At 50.9% G+C, this 25021-nt stretch overlaps 1 protein-coding gene across 1 annotated transcript in view; it reads left to right on the plus strand.

The window, feature by feature from the left end:
- Positions 1–15704: 15704 nt before the first annotated feature.
- Positions 15705–25021, plus strand: part of UBE2O (ubiquitin conjugating enzyme E2 O) — a 67487-nt gene continuing 58170 nt past the window's right edge. The window contains exon 1 of the mRNA XM_007959624.2: positions 15705–16121. Coding sequence (XP_007957815.1) covers positions 15705–16121 — 417 coding nt within the window. The remainder of the gene's footprint in view (positions 16122–25021) is intronic.

The raw sequence follows: 25021 nt of genomic DNA on the forward strand, positions 1-25021 counted from the left end.
AGCCGAGGGCAGTTCCTGCGAACGCCGCTGAGTCAGCAGCTGTCCTGGCAGCTGTGAGAGCCTCACATCACTTTGTCCCAGCTTCCAGGAGCCACTCGAGCAGCATGTTAGGTCTGACTTCCAGGGCCCTTGCCAAGGCGCTGAATCCTGCAGCGTGGAAGGCTCCCAGACAGTACACTCTCTGGACTCACGTCACGTCCAGCACCCCCAGACTCCAGTCGCGTGCTCTCCTGGCTCCTGCCACACTTGCCGGCTAGGACCTCCAGCTCCTTTGTGGTACCATTCTCTCGGCCGCCCGGGCGTTTCCCAAGTGGGTTATGTTGTGAGTTAGTTCCAGCTGCTGGTGCAGATGGTTCAGGCGCTTGGCTGCTGAAGGAAAGGGTGGCGGTTCGAATCCCCCCAGAGATCCTGGAAAGTCCGCCATGAAACCCTGTGGAGGACAGTTCTACTGACACACGTGGGGTCGCCATGGGTTGGCGTCACTCGGCAGCATTGGCTTTTCTGGAGCAAGGGGCTGGGGGAGGGAGGTCCTGGAGGGAGGGCATGTTGTGTCTTGCGTTGTCTTCAAGCCAGGAGAGAGGACGGAGCCACACCTGTGCAAATCAGACACTCAAGGGCAATCGAGTGTTTGCAGATTGTGAATGCAGCGGCCCAGATGCCCCGGGTGTCTCTGAGTCTGCTTCCTCCCCACCAGGGCCCCCCTGGGCACCTAACTGCTGGCTGAGGTCGAGAATCCAGCCCCCCGTGGCGCTCTGCGCCTCTCGTAATGATCAGTCTGGCCCCTGCTCCTCAGCTTCTCCCTGCCCCTCACCTCAAGGCTGAGCTTCTCCACAAGCTGCTGAGGACACCCTCTGGCTTTTGTGTGGCTGGGTGCTGTCAGGGATTGAACTGTGTCTCTCAACAGTATGTGTCAACGTGGCTAGCCCATAATTCTCGGCAGTTATGTAATGATGTATTCACCCCCATGATGTGATCCAATGTGATCAGCCGATCAGTTGCTACAGGATTAGCGTGGGATGTGACATCCTTAATCGGATCACAGGCCTGATCTGATGGAAGGGGAAGTTCTTCGGGGTGTGGCCTGCATCACCTTTTATTTTACAAGAGATAAAAGGAGAGAGAACTGAGCAAAGAGACCCGAGTGCCACCAAGAGATTACCACCAAGAAAGAAGAACTGCGAGTGCAGTGTGTCCCTGTGCTGGGAACCTCCTGGACCCAGGGGAATACGGACACCTGCAAGGAACGCCGAGCCCACAGCTGTTGAAAGGGGACAAGGCCCTTCCTCCAGAGCTGACAAAGAGAGACAGCCTTCCCCTAGGGCTTGTTGTTGTATGTGCTGTCGAGTCGGACCCAACTCATAGCAACCCCTCCTTGGGTTCCCAAGGCAGCATCTCGATGGAAGTAGATTGCCCCATCTTCCTTTCAAGGAGTGGCTGGTGGGTTTGAACTGCCAGCCTTCTGGTTTGCAGTCAAGTGCCTTAGGCACTATGCTACCAGAGCTCCTGGTACCCTGAATTTGGACTTCTAATCTTCGAAACTGTGAAAGAAAATCTTTTCATTTGTTAAAGCCACTCACTTGTATTTCTGTGATAGCAGCACTTGGTAACTCAGGCAGATGGCATTGTGACCCTGAAGGACAGACTAGAACCACCCCAGAGGGTCTCCAAGGCTGTCATCTTTATGGAAGCAAAGCCCAAACCACACCCACTGCCGTGGAGTCCATTCTGACCCACAGTGCCCCTAGAGGACAGAGTGGAACTGCCCCACAGGGTCTCCAAGGCTGTCAGTCTTCACGGAAGCAAAGCTTAAACCACACCCACTGCCATGGAGTCGATTTTGATCCACAGCGCCCCTAGAGGACAGAGTGGAGCTGCCTACAGGGTCTCTACGGCTGTCATCTATGGGGAGCACATCACCTGCTCTTTTCTCCCTTAGGGGAACTGACAGGTTCCAGCCTAACGCTTAACCATTGTGCCACCAGGGCTCCTTCCGGCTTTTGTCCTCACTCTCAATTGAGGTTTCATCTCCCACAACGCATCCATTACCCCCAATAGCCACCGCTTCCGTGTTCATGTAACGTCTACTTCTCCCGCACTGCCCAGCACCTGTGATTTGGCACACTCCCGTGCCTTCCAGGTCACCGCTGGTAGAAGTTTAACCACGGCACTGCCACGGGGTGCCAGTGTGCCGTCTACCACTAACAGCAGGGTCCTCGTCAGTCAGTCAGGGATTGACTCCAGAATCCCACCGAGTCTGTCTCCTAGGATTATGTGGCACCAGCTGTCACAGGTCAGATTCCCCAGGAAGCAGACTGTGACACCGCTGAGGTTCGCGCGAAGGGGTTTATTGGGGAGAGTTCTCAGGACATCACCTGTGGGGGAGCCAGGTAAGCAGAACTGGGCAGGGGGAGACGTCTCACTGGGATGTTGCTGCCACAGAGGCCTCGGCTGGCGCTGGGAGGAGTGCTGAGGGGACTGGCTCTACACAGACATTCTGACTAGAGGGGACAGGGCAGGCTCACTCCCTTAGGGGCAGTCATTCCATGATGAGGCGTCTTCCACTCATCCAAGGGGCAGGCATACTCCCCTAGGGGTAGTCATTCCATGATGAGGCATCTTCCACTGATCCAAGGGGCAATCCTTGGAGAGAGACCCAACTGGGAGCCACCAGCAGCCAACACTTTCCCAGGGAAAAGGAGTCCTTCAGACCTGAAGGGCAATGTGGGTGGTACTCCACAAACCCGTCTCCCTGTGAGGCTTCTAGAAAAATCCAAACCTGCTGCCGTCAAGTCAGTTCCAAGTTCTGGCCTCCCCATGAGTTATGCTGTAGAGCTACCCCATGGGGTGTCGTTGGTTGGCATCATTACAGAAGCAAACGGCCAGCCCTTTCCTCCACAGGGCCTTGGACGCATTCAAACCCGCAGCAATGTTTAGGTTAGTATCCAGGCACAAACTGTTGGCCCCTAGTAAACAGACTCCACCCCCGCACAGTCGGTCCCTGTAACAGGGTGCTGGTGGATTGTCCTGTTGGGTGGCACTCAGCTTTCTGACTTCCCGTGGCTGTATTTTGAAGCCTACTTTGCACAAATGGGCTGACTTCACTGCAGGCCTGAGCACAACCCCATCCTTATCTGGGGTTCAACAGCTGCCATATCACGCAAGCAGTTTCCTTAGGAACCTTCCAGAGCCTTCTGGAAGGCAGGGAGGGGTCGCCACCTCCTGGGGAAAGTAGGGACCCACAGATCCCTGGGCACCTGGAGTCACACCATGCGAGAGAAAGACCCTGGGAGCCCAGGTGTGGTTGCACATTTCCCAGCAGCCACGTTAAAAAAGCGGGAGCAAACAGGTGAGCTACTGTCCTTTCAACAAGTAGTCGATATAAAAATTATTGAGATCATTCTATCATATTTTTTTGGTACTGAGTTTTCTAAGTGCGGTGTGTCCCTTACACTCACGACGCGTCTCGGGTTGGATCAGCCAGGCCTCTCTTCTGCAGCAGGAGGGTCTCCTGTGGTCAGGGCACCAGTATATTGGGCAGCACAGAGGCTGATGTTACAGGAGAGGGCAATGGGTGTGCATGTGCACACGTGCGTGTGTGTGAGAATGGCGTATGTGAGTGTGTGTGTGTGGGGAGTGGGATGGGTGTGCATTTTGGGGGATGTTTGCAGTGTGTTGGTGTGTGTAATGTCCATGTGTGGTGTGTGCAGGTGTGCGTGCGAATGTGTAGGTGTGTGTCTGTACATGTGTGTGGTGTGGGCAAGTATGTGTGTGTGTGCTCATGTATGTGCATCTGTGGAATATGTGTGGGACATACGTGTGGAGCATATGTGTGCAAGTGTGTGCATGGGTTAAGGGTGTGTTTATGAAGTATGGATAAGTGTGTGTTGCACATGTGTGTGCATGTGTTTGCATGTGAGGAGTATTTGTAAAGTGGGGTGTGTGTTCCTCGCTAAACTCAGGAGAATGGAGAGCTGGAACAGGGGAAGACAGGTCCTAGACCTGGTGACTGGCATTTAGGCTGTTGGCAGATAGTGTCTGGTTCTGTTCATTCATTCGACAAATATCTGTCGTGTGGCATGTGTCAGACCTGCCCTGGATACTGGGATACAGAGATGAAGACAATGTCATTGTCCTCAAGGTGTTGACAGTCCCTTAAGAGAGACAGTGTGTAGACAGATGCTTCTAATGCAGGGTAACAAATACAGTAATACAGGCCTTAACAGATAAGAGTGCACCCACCAGGGGCTGGGGACACAAGGAATCTTCATAGACAAGAAAGGTTGAGTGTAGTCTTGTACAGTGAAAAGTTCACCAGTGAAATCAGGGGGTGGAGAGGAAGCAAAGTCCAGGCAGACGGTGAAGCAAGTGCAGAAGACACGCAGGTTGGGACTGTGAATGGACGCAGCTGCGGCTGGAGCGGGAGCGTGTGCAGGGCCCAGGGTGGAAGACTGGGTCGGAGAGACAAGTGGACAGAACTGATCATGAAGGCCCATGTGAACCACGGGAAGACAGTAAGCTGAGAAGGGAAGTCCAATGATTGTGTTCGTATTTTTTAACCACCTGGAGACAGGGTGGTAGATAGGCAGGCAGATGGAGGACCAGTGAAGAGACTATAGCAGCTGTCTAGGCCAGAGACAAAGACGAACTAACGATTACAGATAATTTACCAGAAGTACCTAAGGCACTTGACTGATAACCAGAAGGTTGATGGTTCAAACCCACCAGCCACTCCTCAGAGGAAAGATTGGGCAATCTGCTTCCGTGGTGATACCACCTTGGAAACCCCAGGAGGGGTCTCTGGGAGGTGGAGACGCCTCGACGGCACAGAGCAACAACAACACGATGTGCAGACTGTGGCGAAGCACCTCCCCTCCACTGTGCTGTCTGAACTCCCAGCAGCCCTGGTAGCAACCCACTGCCATGGAGTCGATTCTGACCCGCAGCAGCCCTATGGCACAGGGTGGACCTGCCCCACTAAGGGTTTCTAAGGCTGTAAATCTTCACAGAAGCAGACTGCCTCATCTTTCTCCCATGGAGCAGCTGGTGGGTTCGATCTGCTGACCTTTTGGTTTACTTTAACCTTTGCACCACCAGATTTCCTCTCAAAAATCCACTGCCATCAAGTTTTTCTGACTCATGGTGACCCCCACAGAGTTTCCAAAGCTGTATATCTTTATGGAAGCCAACAGCCCCATCTTCCTCTCACAGAGCAGCTTGTGGGTTCGAACCAATGACTTTTTAGTTAGCAGCCCAATGTCTCAACCACAGCTCCTTACCAGAGCTCCCAACAAAGTGAAACACCTGCCGAAAGTCACGTTGTGAATCAGTGGTAACACAGCTCCAAGCACCGTCTGTCTGACTTGAGAACCTCATCATTTAGCTACTGTGCCACTGTCTCTCCCTGGGGAGCTGCTCAGGGGGGCAGCCCTGGAGCTGGGAGGAGTGGTGAAGTAGGTAGAGGGACGAGGACCCGGCCTTTGATGGGACGTAGAGCTTCAGACAGAGCTGCTCCTCACACGGCCATCTCGGGCCCCAGGAGGCGATGCCGCCATCAACTCAGATGAGGACTCTGGGAGAAGGAACGGGCTTGGGGAGGAGGTGAGGACTGCACTTGGTACCTGTGGCTGGGTACAGCCAGAAGGCACCCCCAAGCCAGTGCTGAGCAGCGGGGCCCGGCCTGGTAACTGGGGAGTTGTCAGGGAACAGGTGGCATGGCTGAGGGACAGCAGTCCTGTCGCTATTTTATTTTACTCTTTTGATTCTCATTAAATTTTGTTTTAGTGGAAATATCAGCCACCACAGGGACTCCTCACGTACAATGCAAAAGATGCTTCTCTGCTCCCCAAAGACAACTGGGCCTGTTTCCAGTGGAAATAATTTAAAACATTGATTTAGGATGTCATGCCACTGATGGTGGCATGTCTTGTCCTTTCATTTTAAGAAACCTTAAGCTCATAACATAAGCTCATAACATCTCAGTCAATAGGTAGAAATCCTTAACGTTGGGACGGACTTCAAAGTTCTACTGTGATTTATCACATGACCTTAACTACAGAAACCTCTGTAAGTTGTCTTGAATTGCTCAACCTATCACCCAGTGAAGTGTCCAGCACCAGGTGTCGGGAGTAGGAATGGCCGAGGGGCAGCCCACCTGGCTCCTGATCCTAACTGCCATGCGGTCGTCACGGGCAGGTCCCACGGTTCTCCCAGGGCCTCAGGGAACTGCCGGGTGAGACCCCAAGGGCAAGAAGGACACTTTTTTGACGCCAAAAGTTTGTAATTCTTAAGTGGCCTTCAGCTGGAGCCCCAGGGAGGGCGTTTCTCCAGCTGGCCACATGGGGGTGTGGGAGGGCCCAAGCAGCTCCTGTCACTCGCCACCTTCCCAGCTGTCGCTTCTGATGCTTGCAGGCACCCTGGAACCCCTAAACACCCACCCACTCCAGGGTGGAAGGAACAAGGCTTGAGCTGCTGAGTCTGGCCGGTTAAGATAAGGGCAAGCCAGGGCCTGCTTCCCCAAGATCAGTTCACACCACTGCCCCTGCACCCCACCCATCCCTCAGCAAGGGGAGTGGCCAGGCTGCCTCGGTTTCTGGTCAGCAAATTTGTAAATAAGTAAATTCTGGGAGAGTCCCCCTATTGCCAGCGAAGGGCTGGGTGTTGGGGCTGTGTGAGAGCAGGGGTTTCTCCACCTACCCCTAACAATTACAAGAAGGAAAAAACAAGCAGCGGCTTCTATCACCTTTACCCCAGGAGCTTGAACGTGATGGTGGCATGCCTAGTCCTTCCATTTTAAGATACTTTAAGCTCACAACACAAGTCCATAACATCTCAGTCAATAGATAGGAATCCTTAATGTCTGGGTGCACAGAGGTTGTGGCTGGGCAGGGGCTGGGGCTGGCCAAGAAGCAAACTTCAGCCCTTGGCCAGAGCCCCCAGGTCTGAGCATAGTCACTGAAGGACATGGGAGGTGGGGAGAAATTTACCGAGTCACTTGGCCCTCTAAATGCCTTAGATGAAGCCCCAACTAGTGGCAACTGGAAAGCCTTGGAGGTAGATCTCACATCTGGAAAACGGGCAGAGAGGACCAGAGTGCTGTTCCCTCAGCCCAGCTTGACCTTGTTGGCGTGTGTGTACGTGTGTGAGGTACTGACCAAGCACAGAAATCTCCGGCCTTTGACCAACATGCCACATCACTGAGTGCCACACTGTGCCAGGCACCATACTAGGCACCAAGGTAAAAACCCATTGCTATCAAGTCTAATCTGACTCATAGTGACCCTATAGGACTAAGTAGAACTGCCCCCATAGGGTTTCCTAGGCTGTAATCTTTATGGAGAATATCCAAAGTATGAATCTAGGAAAATTGGGAAGTGTCAAAAATGAAATAGAACCCATAAAGATTGATATCCTAGACATTAGTAGGCTGAAGTGAACTAGTACTGGACATTTTGAATCAGACAATCACATGGTCTATTACTCCAGGAATGGCAAATTGAAGAAAAATGGTGTGACATTCATCATCAAAAAGAACATTTCAAGATCTATCCTGAGATACAATGCCGTCAGTGATAAGATAATACCCAAACACCTACAAGGAAGACCAGTTAAAATGATGATTATTCAAATTTACCCACCAAACGCTAAAGCCAAAGATGAAGAAATTAAAGATTTTTTTTTTTTTTTACCAACTTCTGCAGTCTGAATTTGACCAAACATGCAGTCAAGATGCACTGATAGTTACTGGTGACTGGAATGCAAAAGTTAGAAACAAAGAAGAAGGATTAGTAGTTGGAAAATATGGCCTTGGTGATAGAAACGACATTGGAGTTGGCATGATGGAATTTTTCAAGACCAATGATTTGTTCATTGCAAATACCTTTTTTCAACAACATAAATGGTGACTATACATGTGGACCTTGCCAGACAGAATACACAAGAATCAAATCAACTACATCTGTGGAAAGAGATGAGACGATGGACAAGCGCAATATCATCTGTTTGAACAAGGCCAGGGGCTGACTGTGGAACAGACCATTCAAGTTCAAGTGGAGGCCAAGGACAATAAAAACAAGTCCAGGAAAGCCAAATACAACCTTGAATAAATCCCACATGAACTTAGAGACCATCTGAGGAATAGATTCGATGAACTGAACACTTATGACTGAAGACCAGATGAGTTGTGGGATGACATCAAGGACATTGTTCTGGTTCCCTAGTGCCACTCTGACAAGAATATACCACAAATGGGATAGCTTGAAGAAACAGGAGTTTATTCTCTTACAGTTTGGAGGCTTTAAGTCCGAGTTCAAAGTGTCAGGCTCTAGGGACTGGGTGAAAGCCCCTCAACCTTGGGCTTCAGCTCTGTCTCCTGCTCCCGGCCCACTGAAGCTGGAGGCTTTTCTTCACTCAGCTGCCGGCTGCTGAGGCTGAGACACCCAAGGCTGACAAGTGAAAAGGCACAGTCCTGATGTTACCAAACCACACAGCAGGCCATTAATTCAAGTTCATTAAAAGTCCCAAGATGAGCAGAATATGGCAGGCTGCTAAACAATGACTCGGCTACTTGCAGGGTTCAAGCGTGCCATCAGCTAGAAACCTTTCCCAAAGCTGCTGCTTATATACGGGAAGCAGACCACATCCCTAAAGCAGCTACGCAGCTGCTTGTGGTAGATCTCACCATGGAGTTGATTGCCAGTCTCATCAAAGGGAATAACTACCATCAGCTGCGCAGCCACTCAACCGGGCCCAGCCAAGTTGACACACAACCTGAACGACCACAGACATCATACATGCAGAAAGCAAAAGATCCTTAAAAAGACAGGAAAGGAAGAAAAGACAAAAATGGATGTCAGAAAAGACTCCGAACCTTGCTTTTGAATGGAGAGTAGCTAAAGTGAAAGGAAGAAATGATGAAGTAAAAGAGCTGAACAGAGATTTCGAAGGATGGAACAAGAGGACAAAGAAGTATAATGAAATGTGCAAGACCTTACCAAAGGACATGGGGGCAGCATCCTCTGACCTCCTTTCACTCATGAGGGGAGAGAGAAGCACCATCACAGCCCAAGGCTGATTCCTATGAGGTCAGACATGCCACCACCTTCCAATTCTGACACTAACCATCCCTCCCACAGCTCTCTCTACTCTGCTGGGTTTGATAATTCATTGGAATGGCCACAGACAACTTACAGACAGTACTCATGATTATGGGGTTTATTAGGGAAGTAACAGGTTACAATTCAGGTTCAGGAACACGTTCAGGATACAGGTCTTCAATCAGGACAGTCTTCCTTCTGCTGTGCCCTCAGGCATGCCTGTTTTTGGCCCTTGGCCTCTCAGCCTGGCCTCAGCCCTGCTTCTGCAAGTGATACAAAACTCTTCTAGCTCTGCTGATAAGTACAGGAGGTTCCCGACTCCACCCACAAGCCTCCTGCCCCAAGGCACTCAGCTGTCTCACTCTGTGGGCCGGCAAGCCTACCACTCTGTCTCGGGTCAGTGTCTCTCTTCCATTGCCACTGTCTCTCTACCGTTGTCTCAGTGCAGGAATCTCAGATCCAAGGATGCTCTCCACGCTCGGCTCTTCTCTGTCTTGACAATAGTGAGACCCCCTTTGCACTTCTGAGATGGCTCATTTTAATTCTAGCAAGATGGCAAAACTGACCCATCCTCCTATTAGGGTTCCATATACTTATTTGCACAATCCCACCCCCCACAAGAGTGCCATGTACCTAATTTACATTACTAACAAGCTATACGATCCCCTTGGTGGACCACAAGCACCTTACATATGCATAGTTCCACCCAGTCTTCTGGTGGGAGTCACAAAGACCCTAGCTAGAAGAGCCAAACCCAGTAATTCACTGACCCACAGACCTGGAGTTAAAAAATTGAAAGGGAAGAACATGCTTGGCATTTCTCAAACTAAAAGAACCGAAGAAAATATTCAAGACTTGAGTTGCAATACTGAAGGATTCTATGGGCAAAATATTGAATGATGCAGGAAGCAGCAAAAGAAGATGGAAGGAATATACAGTCACTATGCCAGAAAGAATTAGTTGATATTCAACCATTTCAGGAGGTAGGATATGATCAAGAACCAATGGTATTGAAGGAAAAAGTCCAAGCTGCATGAAAGGCAGTGAAAAACAAGGCTCCAGGAATTGATGGAATACCAATTGAGAAGTTTCAACAAACTTGTCAATGTAATGCTGAAAGCACCCACTCATCTATACAATGAAATCTGGAAGACAACTGCCTGGCCAACAGATTGGAAGAGATCCATATTTGTGCCCATCCCAAAGAAAAGTGACCAACAGAATGTGGAAATTATTGAACAATATCTTTAATATCACACGCAAGTAAAATTTTGCTGCAAATAATTCAAAAATGCTTGCAGCAGTACATAGACAGGGAGCTACCAGAAATTCAAGCTGGATTCAGAAGAGAATGTAGAACAAGGGATATCATTGCTGATGTCAAATGGATCTTGGCTAAGAGCAAAGAATACCAGAAAGATGTTCACCTGTGTTTTATTGACTATGCAAAGGCATTTAACTGCGTGGATCAAAACAAATTATGGACAACATTGCAAAGAATGGGAATTCCAGAATGCTTAATTGTGCTCATGAGGAACCCATACATAGACCAAGAGACAGTCATTCGAACAGAACAAGGGGACACTGCATCAGGAAAGGTGTGTATCAGGGTTGTATCTTTCACCATACTCATTCCATCTGTATGCTGAGCAAATAATCCGAGAAGCTGTACTATATGAATAAGAATGTGTCATCAGTATTGGAGAAGACTCATTAACAACCTGTGATATGGAGATGACACAACTTTGCTTGCTAACAGTGAAGAGGACTAGAAGAACTGACGAAGACCAAAGACTACAGTCTTTTATATGGGTTAGACTTCAACATAAAGAAAACAAAAATCCTCAGAACTGGACCAATAAGCAACATCAAGATAAATGGAGAAAAGATTGAAGTGTCAAGGATTTCATTTTACTTGGCTCTACAATCAACACCCTTGGAAGCAGCAGTCAAGAAATCAAACAACATATTGCACTGGGCAAAAGACCTCTTTAAAGTGTTAAAGAGCAAAGGTGTCACTTTGAAGACTAAGGTGCACCTGATCCAAACCATGGTCTTTTCAATCGCCTCATATGCATGTGAAAGCTGGACAATGAATAAGGAAGACCAAAGAAGAACTGATGCATTTGAGTTGTGGTGCTGGTGAAGAATATTGAATATACTAGGGACTGCGAGAAGAACTAACAAATCTGTCTTGGAGGAAGCACTGCTGCAATGCTCCTTGGCAGTGAAGATGCTGAGATGTAGTCTCTTACACTCTGGTCATGTTATCAGGAGGGACCAGTCCCTGGATACGGATATCATGCTTGGTAAAGTAAAAGGTCAATGAAAAGAGGGAGACCCAGCAAGACGGACAGGCACAGTGGCTACAAAGATGGGCTCAAGCCTAGCAAGGATTGTGAGGATGGCACAGGCCTGGGCAGTGTTTTGTTCCACTGTACGCAGGGTCACTATGACTCATACCTGACTCAGTGGGCTAAGAACAACAACATTCTTTATGGCAGCAGACTGCCCCATCTTTCTCCTGTGGAGCAGCTGGAGGGTTTGAACCACAGACCTTTCTTGGCAGCTGAGTACTTGCACCACTAGAGCTCCTTTTAGGCATCAAGATAGCACCCACAAGTACGTCCTGATCTGTGCGCTCAGAAGAAGGGTCAAGTTCTCCTCTGAAATCAAGGAAGGGTACCTACAGCCTGGCAGGTTCTGGTGGGAAGGAGCGACACAGCGGGCCATGGTGCTTCACAAAAGCGGGACCATTCTCCCCTCCTCACAGGGCTGATGTGATACTAAGGAAGATAATCTACGTGAAACACTTAGTACAGTACCTGGCAAGAAGTGACGGCTCAATAATGGTAGCTATTATTAGCTGTTATTACAAGAAGCCAGAGAATAAACATGGAACATCTTCCTGGAGGGTCAATTCTGCTCAGTTATTCAAGGAGGGAAAGACATTATTTTTATATTGAGACAAATACAGACATAAGCTGGAGTAGAGTGTAAGATTCAATTGGATTTTTGACATATAATGGAAATGTGGGGGCCTGCCCTGTCCTGCCCTGAGGGTATGTATGAGCCTACTGGCTCATACCCCCATATCCTCCTGCCACAGCAGATGCAGACCAGGATTCCCCCCGCAATTAAAGTCAGGAGATCTGAGTTTCTATCTTGGCTCTAGTGGTTGCTAGTCTGTGATCTTATCTACTGAATGCATTGGGCTCTATTTCCTCATTGGTAAAATGGACTTCCAAACCAAAAACCAAACTCACTGCCATTGAGTTGGTTCCAACTCACAGCAACCCTGTTTGGGTTTCCAAGGCTGTAAATCTTTACAGAAGTAGATTGCCCAGACTTCCTTCCGTGGAGTGGCTAGTAGGTTTGAATCACCAACTTTCTGGTTAGCAGTCAAATGCCTTAGACACTACACCACCTAACTCAAATTTACTGCCGTCGAGTCAGATCCAACTCATAACGACCCCTCCTTGGGTTTCCGAGGCAGTATCACTATGGGAGTAGATTTCCCAACCTTCCTTCCGAGTGGCTGGTGGGTTTGAACCACCAGCCTTCTGGTTAGCAGTCAAATGCTTTAGGCACTAAGCCACCAGAGTTCTTAAAATGGACTTAATGACTCCTATATCGAATGCTGTGATAACAAACAATATAATGTGTGTGAAAGTGCCTAGCTCAGTTCCTGGTGAATAATTGGCGCTCAAGAAATGTTAGGTTCATTCGGGACATCAAGGCTGATTGGCCCTAACAGTCACAAATGTTCTACATCCTACATTAGTCAGTCATGACTGGGATCATAAAAGCTTGCAAGCAGCCATTTGAGGTGCAACTGTTGGTCTCTCCTTGTCCAGAGCAAAGAAGAATGAAGAAAACCAAAGATGCATGGAAACAGTTACTCCAAGGGACTAACGGAACACGTGAACCTCAGCCTACATGACCCTGAGACCAGAAGAACTAGATGGTGCCCAGCTACCACTGTCAACCACTCAGAAAGGGATCGGTGCAGGAGATCCTGGACAGAGCAGAAGAACAATGTGGAACAGAAGTCAAAATCATAAAAAAGACCAGGTTTACTGGTCTGATAGAGCCTGGTGAGATCCCTAAGACTATGGCCCCTAGTTACTCTTCAGGTCTGGAATTGAACTCACTCCCACAGTTTCCAGCTGAACAATAGACTGACATGTAGGGTACACATTTACATCAGGTAGATACCCTCCTTAAAACAATCAATCATGGGAGAACAGAAGGGCAGTATTTGCCCAGGGAGATGGCTCAGGGGGCAGGAATGCATAGGAAGGAAGGATACAGGGAAGAGGTAACTACAGGGAGGAAATGGGAAGCTCTATAAATACTTATGGGCATCACTGTGGGGAATGGCAGTCAATGTCATGAAGCAAAATATATATGAACTGCTATATGGAAAATGAATTTGCTCTGTAAACTTTCACCCAAATCACAATAAAATTGAAAAAAAAAAAAAAAAGAAAGGCAGCATTAGCCCAGGGATAAAGCTCAGAAGGCAGGAAAGGACAGGAAAGACGGACAGCTGGAAATGGTAACCACAGGGAAGAAGTGGGGAGAGTGCTGTTACATTGTGGGGACTGTATTCAATATCATGAAACAAAACTTTTATGAATGGTTGAGGAAAAACCATTCAACTCTGTAAATGTTCAATTTGCTCTGTAAACTTTCACTCAAATTGCAATTAAAAAATGAAAGAAATGTTAGGTTATCGGGCGTCAAGGAGACAGGCCTAAAGGGACATGGTAGGAGAACAGAAGCTGCTGCGTTATCGCTGTTAAGCCTCCCAGGTCCTTATGGGGGAGGAGTAGGGAGTGAGAACAATGTCTTCACAGCAGTGATTCCACGGAACAATCATGAAGGGTCTGCACTGTGGTCTGGGATGGGAAGGTCAGGACTTGGGAACCCAGCTTTACTCCTAAATATTATCCTAATTCCCCTTCAGCTCACGTAGCCCTCACTTTTTCCTATATCTTTGTACACGCATTTTGTAAGATCTGGGTCCAATGACAACCTCCTAAGCCCAATATTACATGCAAAAAAAAAAAAAGACCAAACTCACTGTCTTTGAGTCGGATCCGACTCACAGTGATCCCTCCTTGGGTTTTCAAGGCAGTACCTCCATGGAAGTAGATTGCCCAATCTTCTTTCCGAGGAGTGGCTGGTGGATTTGAATCATCAGCCTTTTGGTTAGCAATCAAATGCCTTAGCCACTGCTTTATAAATACTTATGGGCATCTTATGCACTCAGTTTGCATGAAAGATACCCATTGCTAGCTGTACTTCAAACATGTTCTTATGACTTTTCCATGAATGTACTTCTTTATCCTCAGCCACCTGTAAGCTACCCAATGCCTGGGAGCTTACCTTTTTGAGGAGCTTAAATACTATAATATCAACCATCCTACTCATCTGTCATTGATGATCTTGCAGATGAATGTGGACAAAATGATTTTGATCATCAAAGCTCGGGCTACATCTTGGGCACTCTTAATTTATTTGTAACAACTTGCTATGAATCTGTCCTCTGAGAATGTATCTGAATCTTTTGGAATTTACTCAGGGGACACATTAAAGTAGTATAATTAGTGTTTAAATTTTAAAATGGCAACATGGAGCAGACCCTAAGTGTATCAGTCTGCCAACTGAGGCAGGCTGTTTTAAAATATAATAATGGTTAAACTTTCTTGAGTAAGTTATATACCAAAGACAGTTCTCTCTCATTTAAATCTTCCCAATTGTACTACTATTATCACCATTTTACAGATGAGAAAATTAAAGTGAAAAGAAATTTACCAGCTTGCCTACCTTGATATGCTGGTAAGCATCAGGGACAAAAGTTGGAATCCACGGCTCCCATTCTTCACTATGTCTTGTCATGCACATTGAGTCTCCCTTGGAAAAAAAGCTCCTTAGCTTATGTTGCTGGGTCACTGATGCTTGTTACTCCTTCTGACTGTTCTCTGGGCCTCCTTCACCAATCCCATGACTAATCCTTGATGGGTCATGGCCTTCCAAGCTTTGCTTGACCTTCCCTAATACACACAGTGCACCCTAGATACTCTATACTTACATTTATAGTTTTGTTTGCAAGCCACCTTGGAGTTGTTTTAAGCTATTTAATGTGTATTTGTTCTGCCCCCACAAGTAAACACCTAGAGGACAAGGATGGAATCTTTTTCTTTCTGTGCCCCTCAGAGCACCTAGGACAAGGAGCTCGTTAAATGTTGTTCACTGTCACCTACTGTCCTGGGCCCCACCTTGGCCATTCCTCTTTTCCACGGTGACACCTTCACTTCTTCTTCCCCACAGCTCCCTTTAGTCCTGCCCTCGTCTTTCCTTTTTCTCCTCCGGCCCCGCCCCTCCCTCGTGGATTCCACCCGTGTCCCCCGCAGCATCTTCAGCGTCCCCTAGCGACGAGGCGGTCGCTCGTAGCAACAGCATCTCGGCTCCCTGACGACGGCGGCACGTAGGGCCACGTCAGCGCGCTGTGGCCCCGCCCACAACACGGCGCCCGCTGGCCCCGTCTGCTGCGCCTCGCTCACCGCCACCGCCGCCGCCGCCCGAGACTCGCGCACAGCAGTTATGGCGGACGCCGCAGCCCCCGCGCCTATAGCTCCAGCGCCCGTCCAGGCCCTTGCCCCGGCTCCGGACGCGGCCCCGGTTCCGGACGCGGCCCCTGCCCCGGCCCCGGCCTCCGGCCCCGACTCGGCTTCCGGGCCGTCCTCGGACTCTGGCCCTGAAGCCGGCTCCCAGCGCCTGCTGTTCTCTCACGACCTGGTGTCGGGCCGTTACCGCGGCTCGGTCCACTTCGGGCTGGTGCGCCTCATCCACGGCGAGGACTCAGACTCGGAGGGCGAGGAAGAGGGCCGTGGGAGCTCGGGCTGCTCCGAGGCCGGCGGCCCCGGGCACGAGGAGGGCCGCGCCAGCCCGCTGCGCCGCGGCTACGTGCGTGTCCAGTGGTACCCGGAGGGCGTCAAGCAGCACGTGAAGGAGACCAAGGTGCGGGCCGGGGGCGAACGGCGTGGTCGGGGCGGCCGGCGGGGAGCGCGAGGCGGGGCCGCCGGGTCGGGGGGGCGCAGGGGACCCGGGGAGCACGGGCCGGGGGTCTCCCCGGGCTGCAGGGCGCTGGGGAACCGCTGTCTGGAGGTTGCAGGGAGAAGGGAGCTCGCTGGCAGCCCCAGGCCGCGGACGGGAAGGCGTGCAAGGCCCGGCCCGGCGTGGTGCGGCTGCAGTGGGCCGAGGGGGTGGGGACGAACCTCAGCGGAGGGGACGCTCCAGTGCAAAGTCATTGCACCAGGGCCGCCGGCCCCGGGCTCGCCGACTTGAAGGGGACTTTGGCAGCGTGCTGTGTGTTGGGGACGGCCTCCAGATGATACGTGCCCCGACGACAGCGCGGAACTCTGGCTCGGAGGCGCGTGCGGCATTACACCAGTGCGGCGTTTTGCTGACCCCAAGGAGCTTCATACTGCATTGTGCATCCATAAAGGAAGGCCGGGCCCGGCCGTGCAGGGGGGGGAGGGGGGCGTTCCAAAACAAAGCTGGAGGTTGAGAACTGGCGGCTGTAAAAACCCAGGAAGTTCGCTAGGTGACGGAATGCTTTAAGCTTTTTCTGGTTTACCTTCCTGCCCTATTTAACGGCTGCGGGGAACTTGGTGAGTAAAATCCTTCAGGGTATTAATAGTGTTGGGGGAGAATATGACAGCTGCTGCTGCTGCTGCATTTGGACTTTGTGAAAAAGGGAAACTGAGAACCTTGGAGGAGAGCAGCCAAGTTGGAAACCTGAAGGGCTTTCTCCCCCCTTGAGGGGACTGGTAAGCAAACGTGAGAGTCATGTTATTGGGGTGAGGCTAGTGAATGGAGCAGTTTCACAGAACAAAGGGATCTGTCATCTGAACCTGGAACCTTGGACCAGGGTTGGTTTGGTGGCTTGTTGTCCTGAGTGTGGATTCCTATCAGTGACTCACACACGTGCACACACCCCTTGTATCTTGTACCCCCACTTCCTCTCCCCCTCCTCCTCCCCTTCCAAAAACATTTCTGAGCAGGAATCAGACCTGGACCTGGGAGCTGCCTGGGTGATGCGAGGCCTCACTGTAGAAGTTAGTCTGGGTCTCACGCTGGGGACAAAGCGGTGGCAGAGCAGGGCTTCATGCACTACAGAGGGGTCTGCGACTGAAGGTGCGGGCAAGGGGAAGGGGGCCAGCCCCGGGAAGAGCCTGCCACTCCCTAGTGGCAGAAGTGACTTGGTACCAGCAGTCTTTTTCTCGCTAACATGCGTGTGTCTGCACACACCAGTCTGCACCCTTGACCCCCAGCTTCCCCTCAGATGCAAATCAGACAGTCGATTCTCTGACTCAGAACGTTCTGAGCTCATTTGCCAAAGTTTGTGGAAAATAAGTTACTTTTTGCAGCAGAAGGCTTGTTAGCTATTACCACCAGTATTGCTGTCAGGAAGAGGGACCCGCGGGTCCCCCGTACATGTGTGGGCCTTGTCTTTCTGGCAAGTTGGTGGTGTCTTTCTGTGGGCTTTTAAGAAATGTTTGCCCCAACCATCCTCTCTAGAGGGTTGTGACTTTTGGGGCTTAGTTCTTTCTTTCCGTGTGTCATGGCCTCTGGCTGAGGGACTCAGAGCCAGGCGGGCCCAGCTCACTGCTGGGAGCTGCCGTGTTCATCAGTTGCTGTTCCTGTCAGTTTTGACTTTGGGGGTTAACTTTGTTTACAGTGTCGGTCGGCTCCCCCACCACGTGTAATCATACAGAGTGGGACCTCAGATCCTTGCTTTGGAGTTGAATAGAAAACGACGGGAAGGCACCGGCTTGGACAGGTTTGCAGGCTGCCCACTTGGACTCGCTCTGAGTTGGTTGAAATCCGTTTTGTGGTTCAGGTGGTGATGTTTTCTTTGGTTTGTACTTCTGCGCTTCTAGGCTCAGCAAAAAGCCAAGGGACACGGGGATTCCAAGGATGTGCTGGACTGTGGCATCCGTTTATGCGTGGAAAGGCCCGGTTCTAGGACTTGGGAATAGGTTTATTTGGCCTGGGGGGAGGAAGACTTCTATTCTTTCAGAGATTTGTACATAATAGATAGGTAGCTCCCAGCCGCCATGAGCCACACAGGCAGGTGACCCTGTGCTGCTTGATGCGTGCCCCTCCTGCTTCGCTTCTGGCCGCTGACTAGGATGGCCCAGTGGGTCCTGGGAGCTTGCAGGCCTGTGGTTTAGGGAGGTTTCTCTCCTTACCACTTGGCTCTTACAGATTCCGTCGAGGTAACAGTGTGCTGTAAGGGAAGGACCATGAGACCAAAACTGACTAACAGTGATTCCTGTTCGGTCACTAAACTGGCGATGAGATTTGAAAACCCAGCTGCTGATCAAATAATGTAGTGACAGGTTTGGGCAACTTGTTTTAAAAGCTGCCACCCAGTGAGGTATATAAATATTTTTAGCTTGTCTAGCCGTTTTCCCTCCCCTGGTAACTAACAAAGAAAATTTCCTTCCATAGGTAAACCTTTTGTTGTCTTTTTACAACAGTGGACTGGTTTCACTCAGCAGCACGTCCTCCAAGTTCATCCATGTTACGCAGTGTTTCGTGGATTCTACATTACTATTGGGATTTAAAAAATACTGTTGGGTTAATGTGGCGGGTTTAGTAGGTTCTCGAGTGTTTATGCAGTTTCACATTAATTTGGAGGACAACAAGGAAAGGCTTATTAGTCTCTGAATTTCTTTCAAGTTTGCCACGAAGGGAGATGAAGAGTGGCTGGCAACCCTGCCCTCTCCCTGCCGCTCCCACGAAAACGATCCGCAGACATAAAACAAGAAGTTCTTTAGGCTGGAACCCACGGTCCAGTTCTTGAGGCTTCCAGCAGCCTGAGTTGTGTTTCCTCAGGACTGAAAAGAGTCGGCCGATGCCCCTTACCTGCTCCTTCCCTTCCTCTTCCTCCTGACCCCTGCGGCATGGGAGCTCTTCCCGTCTGGCCTCGGGTCTCCTGGGCGGAGGCTTGCGTCTGCCCCATCATCAATGGTCACCCTTTGACTAAGATTTTGGAATAAAGCCAAAGGCTGGCAGCCTCCTCAACCTTCGTGAGCGCCGGCTGGACATGGCTGGGCTCCCTGGCCTCCACCTGTCACAGTTGCACAGTGGCTTACTGTCAGGGAGAGCGGGCCTGCTGCCTGTCAGATCAAAGTCAAGTTCAGCTTTCTTTTTGCCAGCTTCCTGTGGATGCTTCAGCTTTAGTTTGCTGTCCCGTCTCTTGTGCATTGTCATTTGCCTGCAGTTGCCTCAGATTCAGGGTCTCGCTCGGCTTGAGACTTAATGCCTGTGTTGAAGCTGTGTGTCTGGGCTCCCCCTGCTTTTGGGAGGCTCTGTGTGTGTGTGTGTGTGTGTGTGTGTGTTTATAGTGTCCCTGATGACAAGTCCCTCGGGGACTGGCTTTTCAGTTTATTTTTGGCTCCCGCTCAGGCCAGCATTTCCGTGGGGAAGGCTGTTTAGGTGTGGCCTCAGCACGTGACATGTCCTCAGTTGTCCAGGTGTCGACGCCCTAAAAGCAGTTTTCCTTAATGATGTGACATGAAGAAGTTACACAGGGTTAACCACGATGCAGGACTAAGTGCATTTAATTGCATTTCATTCAGATGGGATCACAGCTCTTGTCAACACCACTGGCTGTTCTGTGATTGTCTTCTCTGTCCCTTGGTGTCCGCCTCATGCTGGGCCTCGGAGCCTGGGTGGCACCTCTGTCTGGCCTGGTGCTGCACTCAAGGGCACTTTGACGGGAGGAGAGCCGACTGTCTTCTGTGTTGGGAGCCTGAGTAGAAGCAGAAGCCTTGGGTGCTCATCCTGGCTGTTCCCTCCTCTGAATGACCTTGGCCAAGTCACTGCCTCATGGTCTCTCTGCAGTAATACAAGATATCTTTCTTTCTATGCCCCGAACACCCGGCGGAAAGCCAGGCCATGGCAGGGTTGGCCTGGGCACCTGGTGGCTGGTGTTCGTGGGAGAACCGACCCCATGCCTCCAGGAATTCACTTCGTGTCCACAGAGTGGTGTGTGGTATTACCCCATAGTGGTGCTTGGGGCAGGGACAGCGGCACTGGAGAGTTTGTTGCGGTACCATGGGAATTCCTAGTTGGTCCTGCCGTTGCTTGTGGCTGGTAGGATTGTGGACTTTCATACGCTTGTTTATTATGCCTCTTCACGGTGGAGTGTTATGCACTCGTTAATTAAGCCTCTCCTTTAGAGACTCATGCATTCACTCCCTCGTAGTTTTGTAAGTCCAGTGATGCGTGTTTGCAGTCACACCTGCCAGAGTGACCAGCGGCCTGGCCAGGGCAAGAGTGAATGTGTGTGTGTTCCAGAATCGGAAAGCCATCCAGTGAGATTATGGATTATGAGGATAGTGAAGTACTGTTTTATAGTGATATGAGGAAGAAGCACAGCCTTCCCCTAGTGGTCCCTGTGCGTGGGCACTCTGGGTGCTTGGTGTGTGTGGGTCACGTAATGCTTGCATCAGCCCTGCACATCAGGGACTCTTACTATCCTCATGGTTTCCTCAGATGCAGAAACTGAAGAACAGAGAGGTTAAGTAACTTGCTTATAGTCACACAGCCAACAAGTGGGGGAACCTGAATGCAGATTGAAGTAAATGCATTGTTTGTTCTCACCCGGGAAAGTTTGAGTAAGTGATTCACACACCGTTGCTACCCAGACTGCTCTGATCAAGCACAAGTCGCACACCCTGGACTTGGCGTGAGTCATCGAGCCACTAAACATTGGAAAGGCTTCATGGAATGGGAAGTAGCTATATGTGGAAGGGTGTGGGCGATCGGCCGGGCTTCACCTGCGCTGTGATTCTGCTCTCCGCGTCCTTTGTGGTCTGAGTAGTTCTCAGAGTGTCTTTCCGTGTTGTTTCCAGGCGGCCTAGAATGCCCGGGATTCTACCTCTGTAGTCTGATTCATGCCAGCGCTGGTTTTATTCCCCACCTCACCTCCCGGAACAGAGCCAGTGTGCGGCCTCTGCACGAGCCTGCGTCCGACCTGTCTGACACAGACCTCATTCCCCCAGCTCCTGTGGGAGCTGGGTCATGACACAGGTTTGGGAAGGGTCCCGTGGAGAGGCCTGAGCCCCACACCGTGGTGGTCTCCTTTGGCCTGGGTTTTGTCTGCGTCAGGGTGGCTCTTCAGGATTTCCTTTAGGACGTTGAAGGTCTTTTGGGGCCCTCCCTGACCCCACGCCATGGTTAGCACTGCTCTGCTCTTTCTAGTTCCTGCTCCAGCAAGAGGAACTGTCTCTTTTTCACGTGTTTCACCCACAGGCCTCATGGAATCCAGTGGCGCCTGTGGGGCCGGTACTTGCAGAGGGGCTGGGGCAACGGTGTGTCGCTGAATTGTCTGAATTGTCTCACAGCAGCGCCGGGCACATGACGAGTGTCAGCTGCTGCCCTGATGGTCCCCACAGAGCGGGAGTCGGCAGTTTCCGTGCGCGTGGGTTCTCGTGGCTTCCCCAGAGGTGCCATCCTGCAGTCCTGGCCTGGCAGGGTGGCGTCTGCGCTGCTGGCCTGAAGGGGGGCTGCTCGGGGTTTCCCTTCTCCAGGTTTGAGGTTGCTCTGGCCGGGGGAGGGTATTTAAAAGGCCAACCATCGGAGCGTTCGTGAAGTGCTTTCCAGGTTCCACGGCGCTGTCGTCGACATCTGGGGACAGTGATGGTTCAGTGGTAGAGCTCTCACCTTCTGCGTGGGAGACCTGGGTTCAGTGCCCGGCCCGGGCACCTCACGGGCAGTCACTGCCCGCCCAGAGTGGAGGCTTGTGCGCTGCTAGGACCCTGGATGGGATTCAGCACAGTTTGCGGACACACGGACTAGGAAGAACGGCCTGGCGGTCTGCTTTCAAACATCAGCCAGCATAAGCCCTGTGGAGCGCAGGGCAACACTGTCTGACGCAGGGGGCTGGCGCGGGCCCGGCAGCGCTCTGTCCCGTTGTACGGGAGGTTGCCACAAGTTGAGGCTGACTTGCTGTCGGCTCACTACAACATCACTTGCGTTACTTCCTAGGGTCTGGGTGCCTTTAACTGTTGTCCTTCCAGAAGCAGCGCTGGCCCAGGGGACAGGTGTCAAGGCAGTTCCTCTCAAGCCCGAGGCGCCGCTGCCGCCACTGCCATTTCCCCCAGCCTCAGGGGCTCTGTTAGGCACCACCTGACTGTGTGTGGTTACAGGCAGGGCGGAGCAAGGCACTTACTGGAATTTTTGTAGTTCAGAGTAAAATTGAATCATGTTAATAGCTAGCGCTCTCAATTGATCGGCTCTGAACTCCTCTCTCTGCCCGTGTCTTGCTCCTCAGCTACACTCTCCGGTTGAGGATTGACTGTCCTTCGACTTGGGCGTTCTCTTGATCAGGTCCTCTGGCCAGTTCGGCCCAGCCCACCAGAGCCCCACCTGACACAGGTACACGAGGCTCTGCTGGAGCAGGCCTGTGAGAAGCATGGTGTTAGGAGAATTCAGCAGGGCGGTGGGTGCTGTGATGCATGTCCTTTTTGGATCAATCTGGTTGGCTCCCTGGTGGGGGATTTTTGGTTTGTTTGCATATTCTGAGAGCAGCCAGCGTCCAGTCATCAGCAGCTAGGTCACAGGATTAAGACACTCACCCAGTCGCTTTGATTGTCAATGGGTAGCATGGCCCTGCCCACCTAGTAAAGGTTCTGATTGTGACAATTTAACATTGAAAACATACTGAGTCATGCTTTAAAGAAAAAAAGGAAAAAGGAGTCAGCCCTCCCAAGCAATAAAATGAAAGCTCCCAGCTGGCTCCAGCAGGAGAGATTCCTGCAGGCAGTTGTCTGCCTCCTGCAAGGCAGGCCGGGCCCTTCCCTCTGCAGCTCTGGAGGTGCCCTTCCCCTCGGTTTGCTCTGATCCTTTTCATGGGCGACGCCGGCGGCGGGCTGCTGGAGCTCTCTGCACGGGCCTGTCCCCAGGACGGTGTTTGCCGGACCCGGACCCAGTGTCACCAGGAAGGTCTGCAGACACGACGCGAGTCTGTGACAGAGCTTCTGGCAGCGTCAGCACTTGGTGTCTGCAGGGCCGCGGGCATCCTCTGGCTGTTTAATGACTGACGGGATTTGGAGGGTCCCGAAGGTTGATGACTTCATCTTTCAGTGTCTCTCCCTGGGTTCCAGGGTGCTTTGGGGCCACCCCAACACCCCGTGGTAGAAGTGGGGGGCCGCCTCCATTTCCTCATGACCTGCTCCACCTTAGCCTTTCTCTGCCCGGCTTCTCACACCACCCAGGGGAACGGTTTCTGAAGGGACACCTGGTCGTGGGGGAATTGTGCTCACTGCCTTCCCTGACATCCTCTCGGCTCTTGCTTTCCTGCTCGGCAGCCGGGTTGGAGACGGCAGCCGGGTTGGAGACGGCAGCCGGGTTGGAGACGGCAGCCGGGTTGGAGACGGCTGGTCACACCTTCTCCGTGGGCACTCCAGCCTTGGGTTCCAGCGCACCAGTTGTGCCGGAATTTTTTCTCCTTTTGCTTTTTGTCTTCTCCTTGCCTCCAAATGCGAGAATTCTCCATTGATCGCTCCCTCCCTTTCCGTTCCTCTTCCTCCCCACCTTGTCTTCAGTGATCTCATCCACACCTCTAGTTGCAGCTGGTCCCTGCCCTCAGATGACTTGCACATCTGTGTCATGTCCATTGCATGTCCATCTCAGCTGCTTGCTTGATAGCACATGCCATCAGGCCTTCTAGAACCCCAAGCTTTGTGGATGTCAACTCTTACATTGTGGCTACCCTCCCCAGCCCCAAGTCCATGGAATGAAACAAACAAAACTATATATATGTATACACGTATGTGTGTATAGGAGCTCTGGTGGCATAGTGCCTAAGGCATCAGACTGCTAACCAGAAGCTGGTGGTTCAAACTCACCAGCCACTCCTTGGAAGGAAGACTGGGCAATCTACTTCTGTAGAGATAACCGCCTGGAAAACCCAAGGAGAGGTCACTGTGAGTCGAATCCGACTTGACAGCAGTGAGTATATACGTATACGTATGGTACAGGTAGGGAGCTCTGGTAGCATAGTGGCTAAGGCACTTGACTGCTAACCAGAAGGCTGGCGGTTCAAACCCACCAGCCACTCCTCGGAAGGAAGGTTGGGCAATCTACTTCCGTAGTGATACTGCCTCGGAAACCCAAGGAGGGGTCGCTGTGAGTCCGGTCCGACTCAACGGCACATAACAACAACAACAACAACATGGTACAGGTATTGGCAGTCCCCAGATTAGGAACAAGTTCCATCCGTGTCTGTCTTTATGTTGAACCTGTACGTTAATTGGAACAGTTAGGTGGGGTACTCTCTAAGTGCAGTTAGTCAAGTGTCTGTGTTAGTGTATAGTGTACCTTTCTATGCATGAAAACATTGAAGAAACATTTCCAGATTCACTAAAACATTTTTAACATAGTAACACAGCAGGAGTAATAATAATAACATTTTGACACGCGTCATAAAGGAGTTCCTATTTGTTGTTACGAACCATTGTTTGTACCTTGAATTTTTAATGTAACAGGCTTGACAGGGTTTGGTTTGTAATTGTGAGTTGTACAGTTGGAGGTTTGTAACCCGGAGACTGCCTGTATATGACTTCTTTGGCCAGCTCTTTATTATGAAGACATTTTTAACCATACAGGAAGTTTTTCAACTGGGAAAGAGATTACTGATTACCACCCACCGCCAGTCAGCAGTTAACATTCTGCCCTGTTTGCTTTTTCTGCGTCGGTTTGGAGGAGCTCTGGTGGCATAGTGGTTAAAGCACTGGACTGCTGTGGTGGTTATGTTTGTATGTCAACTTGGCTAGGCCTAGTTGAGTGGCTGGGCAGCTGGATGTAGTATTCCCCATGATGAGACTGGTAATCAACTCCAT

The sequence above is a fragment of the Orycteropus afer genome, unplaced genomic scaffold, assembly GCF_000298275.1.
Source record: "Orycteropus afer afer isolate SDZICR_OR568_19922 unplaced genomic scaffold, OryAfe1.0 scaffold00018, whole genome shotgun sequence".
Taxonomy (NCBI): domain Eukaryota; kingdom Metazoa; phylum Chordata; class Mammalia; order Tubulidentata; family Orycteropodidae; genus Orycteropus; species Orycteropus afer.